Here is an 18242-nt window from a genome sequence, read left to right as displayed (position 1 = left end):
ATTATTATTCTAAATGCTGGGAAGCCTTTCAAATATAACCTTACGCTCAAAAGTATGTGTGACTTTTGTCTTGCTTAAAACTACCATTGCAGTTGTGTTAATCAGAAAGCTTGTTTATTTAGATATGCAAAGATAGAAATCAGTTTTTTTAAAAGCAGTCAATAAAGAAAGAAAGGAAAAAAAATCGAAAACAGGGAGTGCTCATCGATCAACTCAATCAAAATACTGAATAATAATGAAATATCTGCCTGAATTATCAGCACTCTGTCCCCAATACTAATGTATGAAGAGCTTAAACACAGAGCTGTAGAGAAATGAAGCAGCAAGTTGCTAAAGCAGAAATCACACACATTTCAAAAATAATCAGTTATTTTTTCTTTCACATACCTGCCCTGGAAGGTCTAAGTACCTATAGACCTGATCATACATGCGGGGGTCCTGCAACTACAAGAACAAAAAACAAAAGCACCAGGGGTGAGGGGAGGGGGCTCAAATAAAAAAAATTTAAAAATGGGACAGCGACGAGCACAGCACTGCCTCACAGTCAACAGGGACATGGACAATATTCGTGTGTGTGTGTGTGGTGGGAACAAGAGAGACAAAAGCGAAACGGTAGAAAAAGAAAAGTGCTGTTGAACAGAAACTGACAGCACATGCATCCTGGGGGCGGGGGATGTGACAATGCAGGTGGGTAGCAGAGACGCAAACAACCAGCCTCTCACACACATCCAAACAAACGCGGGGGGAACAAGGCCGAGCTTCACCCTCAGAAAGAAGGCCAAGACAGAAAGTGGAAGAGTGCACTGGAACTAGCAAACAGAACTGGAAGAGTGGGCATCTGTGTGAGAGCCAGAACAATTCAGAGCAGTGAAAGACAGGACAGGCTGAAGACATGCACAACCAAAAATGCATAAGCATGCTGACCAACTTATAATAAAATGGCAGATTGATACAAAATTAAGGACAACAGAATGCAGCATTTTAAACTCAGTGACACATTAAAGTACCAAACTGTCTCTTGCTAGACAGCCTGATGAAATGCATTCCTGCTGACAAAAAAAATCACAAGAACTAAAATTCCTTCTTTCATTCAAATATTTGGTAATATTGTGGAAATGTAAAATAGCAACAGCCCGTCTCTCATCACTTAAAACATAAAACAAATCATTCCCATTATAACAAACAATTAAATGTCAAAATGTCTTACAGATGTAGATCTATATGGTTTGTGGTAAGATGATGTTTGCTTGAATGACATTGTAGTCTTGGCTGTACTCATTGTAACAAAGGAAACTGACATTTTCTGCAAGTCTTGTGAGCATCAGTTCACTTTTATGGGGATATTTTTGCAAACAATATTAAATTTCTTCCAAGTCAAATCAAATCCAAGTTAGAAGTAACATTATAGATGGGTTTTCTGTTTCACAAATACAAATGGGAGAAGTTTGGAATGTGTTCTACAATCTGACACCTCTGAATGAAACCCGAAGAAAAAAAATGCCTTTGAAGTCCACTTGTGTTTCATCTCAGTAGAAATCAAGCTGATTTTTTTTAAGCTTTTGGTTTGTTAGTGAACATTAATGATCAAACAGACTCATGATGACCAAGGAATATGTCAGAGATAAAGTTGTGAAGAAGTTTAGAGAAGGCTAGGTTACAAAACAATATACTTGACTTTTAACATCTAATACACCACTCATTAGGAAAGCATTAAACAGAGAAGCGTCCAAGTGGCCCTTGCTAACTTTGAAGGAGCTGCTGAGATAGAAAACTCATGTAGGAGAATCTGTTAGTTATGCACCCCTCAAATATGAACTTTGAGGAGTGGTGTAGAAAAAAAAGCTATAAGAAATCCCCAATTGAACTTTGCCCCAAGCCATGTAGAGGACACAGCCTCTCGATGTGGAGGAAAACAAGCACCGCGCATTTCCTTGAACACATAATTTCCACATTGAAACATTGTGGTGGTAGCACAATGCTCTGCAGATGCCTTTCTTCTGCAAGGACAGAAAAGATGTTTAAGGTTGACCGAAAATGAGTGAAGTTCAAAAGCCTTTATCCTAGAAGGGAACCAGCAGAAGGCTTGGAGATTGGTGGAAGTTCATCTTTTAGCTAGCCTGGTAAAAACCAGTCAGCAGTTCTATGCTATTAGCTTTGTACAGAGGGTCAGGACTCTCAGCTATTGAAAAATTATTGCTTCCAGTAGGTGTGGACTCTGTTGACGTTTTAAATTTTACCCAATTGCTAATGTTTGACCGTGACAACTGTGATGTGCAAGTTCAACACTGAGAAGCTTAATGGAAATTGCCTGCCCTGTAAACATCCGTCCTCTGCTGCAAAGAGGGAAGTGCTGAGCTGAATGAGGGGGTTGTTAATTCAATATTTGGAAGCATGGCCAATGTGTACTGAATGGCTTTGTTCATTTCCGCCACTGGCATTACTAAAACAACAGGCAGACTGCAATTCTAAAAACGTAGAAAATCGATGTCATCCTTCCCGACTTTAACTTCCGTTTGCTGATTAGCCCCGGTTGAAATTGTATCAGAAGAATCCAAGTCAATAGGAGAAAGCCCAGACAGAGCTAAGAAGTGAGATTTGAATCAAGCGTACTTGTGTAGGAAGGCAGTAACCAGGATAACTTTCAGGACAAGAACACTGAAATACAGCCAGAAACTCAATACAAAGGTTTAGATTAAAGCAAATTCATCTGAACACAATTCAGTCTAAGACGCTCTGGAGCAAATATGAGTTATCTTGCAAAGAAAAATGGCCAATACCAAAGGATTAACACAAGATGCTCAATATATAAATGTTTTTTTCATTCCATAATTATTCACTGCTTTGTGTAGGTTTATCACCTAAAACTGCAATCACTGTCCACTGAAGTTTGAGGCTGTGAAGTGACAAAACATGAAAAAGTTAACATGTGTGAGGCACTATGCATGAGGCAGCTTTATATGGTTTTATTGGCCACAATTTATTATTGCATTTAAATTCTACTCGATCTTTGGCCTGCCATGTCTAATTAATAACTGTGTAGATTTTCAAATGAAGCACAATATCTGACAGGCGGATGATTCAACGTCGTGGGTTAAAGACAAGCAGATCTCTGCTAAAGCTAAATGATGTTGACTTTGTCCATCCACTGCAGTGGCCAGAGGGCTGCGAGAGGGCGTAGGGATCACTCCTAATGCATATTGATTAGATTCTCATTTATCATTGCACATTACCAACTGATGGGGCGGTTCCTGAAGGAAAGTCTCTGTGTCTAAAACACGCATACAAACCCACAGCTCAGACATGTACTACCTTGTAATGTGCTTTACGTTCTACAGAAAACTGTATGTCAGAAACAGACAGTTATTCCAGTGTTCGCCCTTTGCAATCAGGCAGCACTCTGATATAAAATTTCAAACAGATGGACGGCAATGCCTCAAGTGTAAGACGAGCTTTTGTAAGTTATGTGTGGAATTTTATAGCGCAAGTTTTATAGCTGTAGTAAGGGTGACAAAATTTGGAGAACACAACAAAGAGGAGTGAAAACAAAGCAGAAAAAAAAAGAAGTTTTGTGTGTGTGTGTATCCACGTACGTGTGCACGTTTGTCACATTAGTTATAAATGTAGCCGATTTCACGGAGCTTTGTGGCTCAGATGAACTGTCATCTTTCACAAGAATGGGCTGGTAATAGCAGAGAGAGCTATACTTGTGAGACACAGCAATTCGATTTATGCATTTCTGTGTGTTTGAGAGTCTCTGCACACATACGCATCCACACTACAGGCGTGTGGATGGTTTTGTGCTCGTGTATACAATAGTGACAGACTCAGCAGAACTGCTGCTGTGTAACCCCCCTAAAGCAGGCCTGGGGAGGAATCCAGGCACTGGACCACCTCATTGCTGACAATAACACAACATAAACCTGGACAGCTGCTGCTGATCTGCTGAGGTTCAACGGAATTATATTTCAATTAAAAGATCTACAACCATTGGTAGGACTTTTATTATGAAGCTCCAGGCTGATACATACATAGCATCCTCCACACACATACAGAACTGTGGAAATATATTAACAGCTTCTTGTTTTTGTAGTTGTAGAGCGTCACAGTGACTACTTGTTTCATTTGAGAACATTTATTAAGTGGGGAATGGAAAATAAATATACAGACAACATACACCTGAAATGTTTCAATCCCCACTGAAAATTTGGTTTATTATCAAAATGTAAAACTGTTTTGAGAACTTTAAATACATATGTACATTTAGTTTGAAATCCTTAGCGACTAAAGCAGCCTTAAAGACATCTGATTCTTAAAAGCTCTTTATGAAAGAGAATATTTGGAAATTTGGAAATTAGGATCACCCATCAGGGGATCTTGAAATCGAACACCTTGTGTACTTGGACTTTTGGCAGCAACATTATATTGCATGAAATACAACTACAGACCAAAAACAGCTCTGATTTAGTTATTGCATCTTAATCTCAACACTTATTCTACACAGAGCTTTTTTTCTGTGTACTGTCGGATGTATGTTGTGTGAAACTGGAAGTGGGTGTGGTTGCTGCATGGAAAGGCAGGAAGACGTTGGTAGCAAAACGAGGTAGAAAGTTAGTTTGACAAAATAAAAATCTGCTGGAATTCACTCGTCGTTACTAAAGAGTTTATCCACTGACTGTATCCCAAGCACACCATTGCATGTTCTGACCATTAAGTGTCCAAGATCCACAACAAATAAAGATACATTTTGGTTTTTAACAATATTTACTTTTCTTTACTTTGAGTCTAAAATGTGAAATAGTCATTTTATAAAATAAAATAATAGTGTGTGCTGTGTTTAGGCCACAGCTGTCTGCATACTGTGCCTTCACAATGTTCATAACATCATGGAAGATTAATCACAGACAGTAATCAATGTCTAGAACTGCCAGACATTGGCGATCCCAAAGGTAGAACTGGGATGCAGGTGTGCTGAAGGACTGTCAGTGTCAGACTGAAAGTGGGCAGCTTGCTTGCTGGGAGCAAACCAGAAGGTGGAGGCAGAGGGGGTAGTGGGTAGCTGTGGTAGGGGAGTGGAAATTAGTGGGAGTTAGTGGTTGGAGAGTAAAGGCTGTAAAGGCTGCAGGCTGCTGCACAGGAAGCAGATGCTCTGACGGAGTGAGGAGAAGGCAGACAGTCTTACCTCTGGGGGAGTAAGGAAAGGAGGAGGGGTTTCAGAGAGGACTCTTATAAGACTCTTGGGGCACACAAGATAAGGCATTTCCAGCTGCACAGAGTTAGATAAAGACCAGATACAGAAAAGGGTAAAAAAAAAAAAAAGATTGGGAGGAAAGGAAATAGGCGAAGAGAGCTCCGAAAGCAGTAATTACTGCTATTTTTCGAACCACTGATACCTCATAACTGTCACATTGTCACCTTGTGGTATTAGACATCAAGAACAGTAAAACTAAAAAAATATACACTCGCACATACAGAAACTGAACTGATTGAAGTATTGAGAGCTCATAATGTTTAAGTTTTTAAAAAAATTTTTACACGATTTTAGGGTGGAGAGAGGACGAAATGAAAAAGACAACTGACTATATTGACTGACTACCATTAGAGCATCCCAAGCCAGTTAACGTGTCTAGGTGAAACAATTTTCCAGAATTTGTTATATTATTTGTTGATTTACCTTCCACCTGTCAGTGGTGACAAATTCCACCACTGAATACTCATGCATCTAAGCAAGTAATTATAAATTTTTACAGCTCAACAAATTCAGTTTTTCTCAAGTACTTGCTATTGGCAACAAGTTCAACAATGTTTGGTGTTGGAGTCTTAGTTGTGGAAACTTAGAATGGGCAACTTTGGAGGTGTGCATCAATCAGACTGCTTCTGTGCTGCATCTTATTTTATTTGTTTATTTTGAACATGATAGAAGTATAAAATGTGTGATTTTATACATGAACAAGGAATGCAAAAGACACATATTTTTGTACCACAATAATCTTAACATGCCCATTATCTTACGCTGCCAAACACTCACACCACATTCAGCTTGGAGGTGTAGCTGCAGACTGTCATTGGGGTGAAAGGAGAAAACTCTGCTGGACCGACTAAATTTTTTATTAGCTTTAAGTGTGGCGCTATACTGCTGTTTTACAAGCATAAGCTCCATCTAAGTGTGTGCATAAGATTTTTCTACATCGACATCGAATGGATTATCCATCAGTTCCAAAATTGTTCTTTTTGTTCTTCAAAGTTAAAGTACAGTGTGATTTACCTGTGCACGTTTTCACAGGGAAACACAGAAGTACTGACTTGATTTATTGTTGCTCGGCAATGCAGAAAGCGATATGACTTGTTTTACATGTGTGTTCAAAAACTGTAGTTTGTTTACCCCCTTAATGGCTGTTGTGGTGAATTATGCTATATGGAGCTCATTAATATATGAAATTATCTATAGGGCAGCATATGGGTTTGAGATTGATGTCTGCTCTATAAAAGATTGTCACATAGAAGACAACTGTAAGAGCAATGTTATGTTATGTCTTCTTATTTCAGTGCTCATAATAAAATATTGTATCTTAACCTTCTGTAACAGTTGAGTATATTTTCAGAACTACATTGTAGTGAATGTATTTGATTAAATAAACAGCCTTCCTTGCTCTGTTCAGATGTTTGAATATAACACAAACCATTTGAGACATCATTTTAATTACCAGAATTTTATTGTGCAACTTGGTTCCCTTTAGTTTAGCTGATTTGAATGATTACCATCCATGCTCTACAGCAGGAGGATAATAATTTTCCTCAACATGACTGCACCAGGCTTAACCATTAATAAAAGGAAACGGCTTCCCAACGGCTAATGATTAATAGTCCAACATTATTTTGAGATTAATTTATAATTGCATGGGAGAGAATAAGTAGCAGAGCAAAACTAAACTAGCACATTTAATTTCCGTATTGTCATTTTTTAACAATAGCCTTACCAGATATTTTATCAAGTAGAATTTCATGATAGAAGTTGTGTAAAGCACATTACTATACTAATTGGTATTTGACTGCAGTAGCTTATTCTTAGATTGTTTTCTTTTCACTTTACTTTTGTTACGGTTCTAGTTGTTTTCATTTCAAAATCGGAAATCATGGATTACTAATTACCACAAAGTCTAAACTAAACATCTGGTTATGTGTGCTCTTACTAAACAAGGAGACAAGCTATACCAACTCAAACAATTACTTCCTACAGGATTGTTATTTTTACGTTAAGGCTGTTAAATACAGTCTAGAGCAGAAACCAGTTTCTTCAAAGATTCAACCAGATGCTGATGTGAGCAGATGTGTAGAAGACCAAATTAAAATGTATTTTAATATGCATCCAGTAAAACTGCAGTCCAACTGGATGCAACTATGCACTAAAATTGTCATTGTCTCTTAAGTAAAAAAATTAGGTTCTTCCATAATTATGCAGAAAGAAAGCTCATTAGTAGAAAACAGTTGGCAGCCACTTTTAATGATAGCTGGCAAATGTTTTTTTTAGTTAACAATGGCCCAATTGTAGAAAACGTCTGTCTCTTGTGCAAGTCAGTACAGAGAACGAAAACAATTTTAGTATATTCTATTAGGTTCCCAGCGATGTCTATATTAAGTTGGAAATCAAAAAGGAATGGCAGGGGAAGCTCAGCAGCAATTCAAACGTCAGACGGACATAACGAAAACTTACACCTGAATGCTGAAGTCAAGGAGATTGAATGTGATCTTTGTCCTCCTGCTCTCACCAGCTATTCTTCTCTCAGTCCATCCTGGGCACTTGACTCTGAACATCTATCTTTTTTCTGACTCACTCAGCAGTTCGTCTGCTGCTAATCCACTGAGGATGAGGCTAACACAGAACCTAATGAGATTAGGACGCAGCAGCCGTCTCAGCTCCTCGCTCTGTCCTGTGCTGTTTCTCATTTATTACAGGCTCTTAACGCGTTGTGTCTGTGAGTAACGTAAATCCGGTTTCAGACTAACTATCAGTCAAGTGACTTGGTAGAAAATTAGCTGGTTGCAAAGGAGAAGGAGTGCTAAGAAAAGAAATAAACTGACATGGAAGTCTCACTATCTGCTTAGCAGGAAAAGTAATTTAATGATTGTAATCATTTTTGAATTATTCAGTAGTTTTCATGCTGTTTTCTTTAATGACTTCATCAACATTCGCACAAATATTTATGTTGACTAAAATATTTACTAGCAGTAATAAGCTAATTAAATTTTTGATGTGACATCTGTTTTTTGTTTTTTTCAATTTTATGTAACTCATAATTACAAGTGCAGCACACCCTCATTAGGAAGTTTTAATGTCAAATCATGACATTCAATGAGAAAATTTGTGCTATTTTAGCTAATAAATCTGTCAAAATTTTTAAAATCAAACCCTTTTTAAGTGTCCAAAACATTGTTTCCACTAACCCCAACTGTATATTCTAATCTCATAAATTAGCTGTACTTCCATCCATCATCTTCTGCTGGATCCGGGATTGATTTCATGGGGCAGCAGCCTAATCAGAGAGACCCATACGTCTCTCTTCTCAGCCACTTGGGCCGGCTTCTCTGGAGGAATCCCAAGGCTTTCGCAGGTCAACCGAGACACATAGTTCCTGCAGCGTGTCCTGGGTCTTCCTCTGGGTCTTCACCAGGGAGGCGACCAGGAAGCATCCTAACCAGATGCTTGAGCCACTTCATGTGGCTCCTTTCAGTGGGGAGGAAAAGCAGTTCTACTCTGAGTCCCTCCCAGACAACCAAGCTTCTCACCCTACCTCTAAGACACCCTGTGGAGAAAACTCATTTCAGCCATTTGTATCCTCAGCCTCCTTCTTTCAGTCATGACCATAGAAGAGAGCAGGAACATAGATCAACCGGTAAATTGAGAGCTTCGCCTTTTGGTTTCAGTTCTCGCTACACCACAGTGCACAGTATAACACCCACACCACTGCAGACAATGAACCAATATGTCTATCAATCTCTTGCTCCTTTTCTGCCCCTCATTTTTGAACAAAACAGTGAGATGCTAACCCTCTGTGAAACAATGTATGTATATTTACTTTATTATTCAGATGGTTGATATCATCAGTATTTCTTCATATACATCTCTTTTTTTTCAACAGTAAACTCTAATAAAAACTATCTCAATGTTATGAACCATGGAGTTGTTTGTGTCTTATAAGCTAATTACAATGCAACCCATTTTTGTTGTCTGAAGCATTCAATGTTATTTTGAAAGGCGGGAATTTGCAGTCACACAGCTATTGTCACAAGAGTACAATTCCCTAGCTCATCATTTTAAATTTTGAGAAGAAGAATTGGTGAAATAAATAAAGAGTAAGAGAGCTGGAACATGGTGTGCCATTAAATGTGCTGGCAGTCAGTTTTGGATGGAATCACAATGACTGACAGGTGTTGAGGCATTTCAGGTCCCTGACACTGCAACTGCATGGTACATCATAGTCTATTAGATCTTTTAAGCACTCATGCGTGCAGTCATGCCCCCGCGAGGCTGTTTATGTGCGGTCTAAAGTAACAACTGGAGAGATGCTGCTAGAAAAATGTATCTGAAGTTTCCTAAAATTATCAAATGGAGTACAAAACAGCCACAAGAGAACTAATTTCAGTGACTGAAAGGCGTGCTAAGATAAAAGCAGTAACATGTAAGGTCAACACCCTTAGATTCAAACTATGCGATTTTGTATTTCTCATTTCTCTGTCCTTCACTGAGTAATTTTGCATGCTTTCTGCGAAAGACTCCGCTACGCATTTGCACTGACCCTCACTCTGACCATCTACCCACCATGATGGCTACACAAGCCAGCAGCTATGCGCGAATGATTCCCAATTGGTCCGTTTTGTCCCTGTGAATGTCTTACAGGTCTTTCCATGGGGTCCATCTGAAATGAACATGGCTTTATATGTTGAGCCCACCCGGGGCTTTAATTAGGATCAAGTCAGAGAAATGAGTTTTGACTAACAGCAGTGACATCAACCCAGTCCTCTAGAGCAAATGGGGTTCACCTACTGTTGGAAATTACCTCCAATTTTGCTTTTCAGGCACTGAAGGAAAAAAAATATGCAGGCAGACTGAGATACACTAAATGGATCAACAGGAGGGTAAATCATTGCATTTACCCTCAGACCTGGAGAAACTTCTCCATCCTCTCGTTGCATTTCCCACATTCATTAAAAACCTCATAACCGGCCAATTTATATCCTCTGTGCTCATAAAAACCCTCAATGGAAAAAAAACATTTGCTTTGCTTTTCTCTGGCCGTGACTGTAATAAGCTCTGATTGACTGCGAGGGGGCAAAATGGGAAGCCACTTCCCACGCAGGGAACTGCAAGCTGGAGTTGATTAGCGCTCCTGGTGCAGAGGGTGGGAAACCCCTTGGTTTAGAGCCCCTGCATCCGGTAAGAGACCAAAGCTTCTTCAAATACTTCAGCAACCCTTCATTTAATCTGATTTTGTCAGAAAAAAAAATAGTCTAGTCATATTGGAAACCCTTCTTCTTCATGCATGTCAGCAGAAGGCAGAACGATGACACACAGTGCGGGGGCATGCAAGAAGCAGATGCTCCCATTAATTAGATCTAATGATCACACAAGTAATAACTAACAGGGCTGACGGAGGGAACAGCTGATTTATCTATGAGCGGTGAATAATTAAAGGAAAAGGCAAAGCGGTATGAATCGGAGCTGCAAATCTACTAGTGAGTCACCCTGTCGGTAAATTCATGCAGGGCTAGAAAATACAAGAAGCCTCTTCAGTCACTTAAAGTCATTCTAATTAAAAACTTCACTACTCCACTGTGGCAATGTAAAGAAAAATGGTCAAAGTCTTAACTTACCTTCTGCTTCCTCCTCTCTTTTCTCTTGTCCTCAGTGTCCTGCAGCATCTTTTCCCGCCATAGGTCGAAGAAGTATGATGGATCCGTGTAGAATTTCAGACCCTCTTTACCATCATCCCTGCAGATGCACAAAAGCAAAGTTGTTGTCACGACTTTTTCTGTGCAGCTATGACAAGGGCTTGTTACCTATAGGTGAACATTTCAAAACGTTTCCTTTCAAGCTGCAAAACCTTTTCATCAAACCGCACGGATTAAGTCAGGTTAATCTGGGAAATTAGAAATTAAGGAGCATAGAGTAATGTAAACTTGATGCTGCATATTGGGGCAAGTTAAGAACAGCATGTGTGTGGAGGTACCATCTGCTGGCTCGTTTCCCAAGCAGATCGTATGGCCCACACCATTTAAGCAGCTACTCCACCTTTTCCCTTCAGAGGTACCTTAATACTTCATACAGATTTAACAAAGTATCAAACATTCCTTAGAGATTCTGGCCTACACTAACATGACAGTTTTATGCAGGCAAGGTGTTTCCAATCAGTCACTGGCTGTGCTGCTCTCCCAAATTTTTTTTTTTTTTTTTAACTGACAGAAATCTTTTCACAAGCTTCAGTTTTTATGGCAGCAACTTGTGGTAATTGTTGCTATGTTGCTATGAAGAACAACCAGATTAAATGTCTTCTTGTCTGCAAAGTTAATGAGAGTTTGTGAAAATCGACTTCATCAGAAAACTAATTTGCACTTTGTTTTAGCCCTGCTGTAAGAAGACTTGTAAGCATCACTTCAATTATTTTCTTGTTTACCTCTGAGGTAATTTTGCCGTGACCTTGCACAAATTTTGTCTATGGTATTGTCTGCAGTCAAGCCGGTGCAGCTCTGATTTGCCATAGGAAAAGAATGGAGATCTCATCACAGGGTTCCAAAAGAAGAGCTGCTGTTTCTTCGCATCAAAAGAAGTTAGATGGCGTGGTTCAGGTATTTGGTGAGGATTCCCTTTGCAGGATTCCCAGCCATATCTCACTGGGATGAGACTCCAGAGTAAATCCAAAAATCAGTGGCAAAAATGTTTCACTTCCAGCCTGGAAATACCTCAAAATCCTCCAGAATGAGCTGGAGAGAGTTATAACTGATCAGAGGAATGTCTGGGTTACCCATTACTTTTGCAATCCGGATCTTGGACAGATGGAAGTTGATGCGTTAATGGATTGAGAAAGAACAATAAATTCCTTCAAAAAGAAACATTTTTGTCAGTCTCAAATATCTTCTACAGGTAATCTTTGGTGTCATTTTTTAACAGTTTGGAAGATAGGTTTAATTCTCTGGTGTATTTTCGTCTTTCACTACATTATAATTATTTTCTGGACAGGCCTGGAGGGCACACTGCTGCCTGTTTTTGAGGTCCAAAAAAGAAAAGATCTTATGCTTCTTGGCCATTGAAACTTTAATCTGCGAGTATTTCCCTATATCCAGCCTTGGCCTCGTCTTGGGAGACAATTATTTGGCAATGACACCAATAAGAGTGAACACATAGAAGATGAAAAGACTCAACTTCAAACGGCAGGAGTGGAAAGTTTAATGATATGTAGCACAACAAAGGAAACAAAATTGAATTTAACAAAGTAATAAGAGAGAACAGAGGGGAGACCAGTTTAGTGTGGGTTTGTGTTGCAGCAGGTACAATTTGACTCGATAAATCATTACGCTTTGATGTTTTTATTTAGTTTGGAGTGTGTGTTTATATATTCATGCATAAGAAGGAGGAATAAAAAGGATCATACATATAGAAGCTATGTTCTGGGTCCATCTGGAAAATGAGACCCTGGGGAGGCCTCCAATGGAGTGAGGCGATGTGTAAAAAAGTAGAAAATATAAAGAAAAGAAGACAGTGGGTGACAAGGATGAGATGGGATAAAATAATGAACAGCAATGGAACTAGGAAGATGACAAAAATTCAAATTGGACTTTAAATTATTAATCAAACACATGAAATCATCACCCCTGATATGCCCAATCATCTATTCAGCGCTGATGAACCAATCAGCTCAGGAGGAGGAGTTGGGAACTAAAATTCAGATGGTCTCTGAGAAAAAAAAAAAAAAAATCAGAAGATGATGAAGACCAAAAAACAGAATATAGCAAATTGTGATCTTTACAGTTACAGAGATGTTGTCCTTGAATAGAGTTCCTTTTAATTAGTGTTTTCTTTTAATTACAAGAAAATCTGAGAAAATTAATCCCACTGAGCATCAACCATGAACATTACATCGGAAAACTAGGTCACATGCTAGAATGTGTAAAAGTTTTAAATCATCCCTTATTTTTCCATATTTTGTTTCCAAAAAGCAAGATTTTCTAGTACATCTTTTGTAGTGCTTTTTTTTGTGCCTTTTCTAAAAGTTTCTAATAAAAGATGTCCTTTGGACTTTTGGCTACCCCCTTCTCACATTCATCTTCAGCTTGATATCCGGCCAGTATCTTTGGTTTGCTAAGCCATTAACCTCTGAGCATAAAAAACCTCTAAATATTAGCCACTGTTGTGGGGAAACATAAAATATAGGACATGATTTAATTTGGCTGTTTGGGCACTTGCAGCCTGTCACAGAGACACAATTTGTTTCGGTTTCTCAGGCTGAATTTTTGAAATGTAGCCAAGATAACACAGTCTGATCACACAGTATATTAGTAACAAAAAAGAACTAACCCAAGGAGACAGCTTAAAAACATTGCACAAGACTCCTTCCACAAGAACAAAACATTGCTATAACAGAACAAATTACAGCCTCTGATTTATTCTGAGAGTTTAATTACACAAATCATACTTCTTCTATCCCCAGTATTCCTGTAAATAGATGCCATGATATAGCCATCTCAATTGATCAGTATTACTATAAAGCAGCAACATTTATGAAGCCATCTCCATCTGAGTCAGGTAGGACCTCATCAGTACAAGCAGTAATAAAAAAAACTGAAGTTAACAACTTAAAGCAAGATTTCTAAGCAACACCTGGCTATTTTAAAAGACACAAAGTGTTTAACGACTTCATGGATTCAGAAGACAATATCAGGTGTCAGCATAGCTTTAAGCACTGCCCTGACCTATTGGAACTGCATGACGGATGACTTCTGAATAAACTGTACAAAGATTAGACGGTGGGGCAAAGTGAAAATGTTTGGACAATGAAACCCTTTTTGAAACTTATCCATATCTGAAAAATAATCAAAGCAATTTCATATGCCACAAAATCCAAATGACAAATATTAATGAATCCTAAAAACCGATATCAGCACATGTACAAATTATTGCATTACATATAGCAGGTCCCCTAATTCAATACATCATTTCTCTTTTGTATTCAGGGAATCCAGATTTAAAGACAAAAACATAAACACAAATGGCATAAATACTAGGTAGTCTAAATATTTGTAAATCTAGAAAATAAATTTAGAATGTTCAGGTGATGGGTAGCGCTTCAAAAAAATGTGATCTGAGCAATTGTATTACCTTCCTAACCATTCAAGGTTGCAGTCCACTCTGTGTGATAAAGAAATGTTTTGAACAGTGAAGGAACTCAAAACAAAGAAACAAACAGAAAAAAAAGAGAGCACTGTTTACTATTCAAGGTCATTTCAGCTCTACGTGTTAACACTGTGGCTTTTAACACTTATTAGTCATTTGCACCATTTGCAGAGTGTGCATAAAAAATAACTGTTAAAGTCAATTTAATTAGCTTCATGCTGCCTATGCTGATGAGGTGAAACGTGCGTTTGAGCATAACAGCATTATTCAGACCTGTAAGGTGTGAGGATGTTGAGAGGTGGTGGCTCCTCACAGGTGTGGAGGCTCTCCTGCAGAGGGACGGGCAGAGACGTGCGGTCAAACAGCTGCTGGTCCTGAATGGTGGAACTCCTGAAGGCCTTCCTCATAGTGATGTCTTGAAGAGACACTGCAGAGAGACAGGGCAAATGGAGGGCGCTTGGTAATGGGAAAATTATGGGTTTCACTTATTAAATCAGCCTTGTTCTCAAGTCTTTGGAACATGTAAGCTTGTCAAGAACGTCACTGATGAGCTTGTGATTATCAATTGGTTCTGTTCCATCAGCATTCTCATCAGTTGTACTGACATTAGAGCACAAACGTGCATCATAAACAACTCATCCTCCTTCCTCCTTTGGGTTAACACAACATTTTCGAGGTTCATTTCAGTTCTCCTTAAGGAAACCCAAATTTGATTAGAAAGACAAACTAATAATTGTCCCATTCCTCCATATTGAAGGAAAAAAAGACATTTAAAGGCAGAAAAAAAAAATCAATGATGCACAGTTGAACCTCTTCAAAAAACAAGTAGGAAAAATTGCCCAGAAGAGCAGGGGGGTGGGGAACTCCACTAAAGGCAACTCTTAATGTGGAAAGCAAAAGTCTTGGGAGAAAAGCCAGAATGTTGCAACCAGATGTGAATTATACATGAGGGAGAGACAAATAGACAGTGCAGCCCAGGGGAGGACAGAAGGAGTGTGGCAGGCCTAGAATCATTCCGTTAGTTCCCTGTTATTAGCAGGCCAACATTGAGGAGTGACAACTTCAATTTAAAGACCAAAATAAACACGATTTTACCACACAAAAGCTAACAATTTCACCTAGAACTTTTTTTATTGTTCGTATTTTATTGTGATTATATGTGTTACGGGACGACAGTGGCGACAGTGGTAGAAGTTCAATCCGTAATCGGTGGGTTGCCAGTTTGACTCCCGGTCTGCATGCCTCCTTTATTGTGTCTTTGGGCAAGAGGCTTCACCCGCCTTGCCTGCTGGTGGTGGTCAGAGGGCATAGCGGTGCCGGTGCATGGCAGGGGCGCCATCAGCATGTGAATATGTGTGCGAATGGTTGAAACCGGCATCATCGGACAGCATGGAGACGCACGGTTGTGATGATATGCTCAGGGAGGAGTGTTGGAAAGGATACAAGGTTCTTAAAGAGACAGAGGCCAATTTCAAGATGTCGGACCAAAACTGATGAAAATCAATTTGAGAATCTGTACTGGACTTGAAAATTGTTACTCATAGATGCCCTTTCTTTAATCTTATTATGATCAGAAAAAAAATTCTGTGTTGATGTGGTAGAGACATACCCCCCCAAAACATGGAGGCTGACCATAAATGCATGCCAAAATTGTAAAATTTGTGTCTTGTTAAAAAAATGACCATATATCATTTTCTTCCAACTTACAATTATGCATGAAATCTCTTGTACAAAATACACTGACATTTGTTACTATAATATGACAAAATTTTAAAAAGTTAAAGCCAATTCAGGTTGCTCATCTGGATAGCATCTGGAAAATCACTTCTGCAGACTCAGCATAGTAAGTGATCAGTCACCTGAAGGATGGACATGACAGATTTAACAGTTCCAGAAGTTTGGTACATAACATGAAAAGAGTTAAAAAAAAAAAAAAAAAAAAAGATAAACAAGATAATGGAAACAGCATACGGATAGAAATTAGGAATGAGTTGGAAGGACAGAAATATTTGTATAAATTGAAATGGAAAGTAATGTGCAAATAAATACCAGAATAGTTTATACAGGTAAATAATTTCAATGACAAAAACAGAAATGGTACGAACTTCCCTTGGGATAAGTCTTGTAAGCTGAACATAGCCAGAGGGTGGATTGGACTGAAAAACCATTAAAACAGAAAAAAAAAAACAGACGCAGAGATGGAAAACAACCACAAAAAACAAGACTTCTCATGCCTACACATAGATATACCTGGAACACTTTGAAGGGGTAGAAGAAGACAGAAATTTTAAAAAAAATTCTGTTTTAAAAGGTGGGAAAACTACAAAAAAAGTGAATAAAAGACAAACATGCTACAAGATATTCGTCATAAATTTTCACTCTCTGCCCACAAATGTCCAAAATACATTCTCGGAGAGGATTTAATGCCAGGATTTCCTATGCTGTGTCTGCCACTTCTGGTGAAACTATTTTCTATGAGCTTGGTTTATATCATAGATACAGAATTTCCTGGAAGGATAAGGAGCAGAAAGTTTCTGACAGGTGAGTGTTGAGAGAAGAAAGCACTGTGCACACCGCTCAGATGGATTTAGACACTTCATGGGCAACAAGTAGGCCAAAATAAGAGACAGCAAAGAAAGGGAGCACCCAGATCTGAGATTGATGCACAATGAAGTGGATTTAAATATTCACTGACTTAGATCGAGCTCTCAGACATAGACGAATATGTCAAAAAGATCTTTTACTTAGCATAAGATTTAACTCAATTATAACCTACCTGTTTTACATGGACAAGCTTAGATTGTAAGAAGAAATGTTGGTCAGTGAGCCCAAGACAAGGATACCGCAAAGGTAAACACTGAGTGTATTAGTTGAATAAATTAGCTTAAGTAGCTAAGGTATGCTTAAAGTAGACAAAGGTCTTCATAAATCCAGAAGTAAAACCTGTGAGCGTTCGCGCTGGTTGAGGCAGCACCAGGTGTTCCAGCTGTCTCTGATCTCAGGATGCATCTTATCAACAAGCTGTCCTAAACAGTTTATTTCTAGCCTTCGCATCTTTCACTTTTAGACAGATGCCATCTGGCTGAGACACTTCAGCTACAGTGAGGTGAAGAAGTTTTTGTCACCTACACACACCCCCCGGCTTCAATAAAAATAAACTTTCCAGATTTGTTTTCCCCCTGCTGTCCTCTTTCTTTATACTTACTATCTTGTAGCTGTTCTAGTGCACAAACAGGCATAACAGATAGGAAAAGTTGAAGGCCAAGTTTTACCATGCAGACACGGCTCTCTCCAATGTTTTACTCTGATGCAAATGCTGCCCTATAATTTTGCCTATTGCACACTTCCTCCTGCAACCTTGAATCGGTTCCGTCTTCAATTCAGCTTTTGCCTCTTGTCTTTGTATTTGTTGCAGAGGTTGTTTTATTCTAGATACACTGAATATCATAGGGACTGATACTTGCATGAAAAACTCAACACATGGTGAACAGAGATAAAACAAGAGTTGTAAAACTAAAGTCGTCACTTTCTGCAATAAAGCTCTGTATTATTTGCAAAAACAGCAGCCCAATGGCTATTTTCTGAAAAATCTAAACCAAACAAAACTTGTGACCACCCTCCCTAAACTATACTATTCTACTTAGTTTATGGTTTATGAGGCCTCTCACATTATTTAACATGTTAGAACTAAACATATGGGTGCATTTAATCATCAATTATAGAATCTTATATTTCTTTCTAAAGTGATTTTATTTTGAATATTTGAGGGCATTCCAGTTTTAGAATACAATAAAGCATCTACATATAAATGAGTCAGATGTGCATAGACCTACATAAGTCAGGACATGACCACAAGTTACTA

At 38.7% G+C, this 18242-nt stretch overlaps 1 protein-coding gene across 3 annotated transcripts in view; it reads right to left on the bottom strand.

The window, feature by feature from the left end:
* Positions 1-18242, bottom strand: part of wasf1 (WAS protein family member 1) — a 56618-nt gene that overhangs the window by 7147 nt on the left and 31229 nt on the right. Inside the window, exons 4-7 of one of the 3 annotated variants that reach the window (XM_023347800.1) lie at positions 14654-14807; positions 10867-10984; positions 5180-5263; positions 388-444 (exon numbers count right to left, since the gene is read on the bottom strand). In XM_023347800.1, coding sequence (XP_023203568.1) covers positions 388-444; positions 5180-5263; positions 10867-10984; positions 14654-14807 — 413 coding nt within the window. The remainder of the gene's footprint in view (positions 1-387; positions 445-5179; positions 5264-10866; positions 10985-14653; positions 14808-18242) is intronic. The other 2 variants (XM_014472708.2, XM_023347801.1) reach the window with 2 other exon arrangements.

This window comes from Xiphophorus maculatus, chromosome 15 (genome assembly GCF_002775205.1).
Source record: "Xiphophorus maculatus strain JP 163 A chromosome 15, X_maculatus-5.0-male, whole genome shotgun sequence".
Classification (NCBI taxonomy): domain Eukaryota; kingdom Metazoa; phylum Chordata; class Actinopteri; order Cyprinodontiformes; family Poeciliidae; genus Xiphophorus; species Xiphophorus maculatus.
This window is presented reverse-complemented; position numbering and strand designations above follow the sequence as displayed.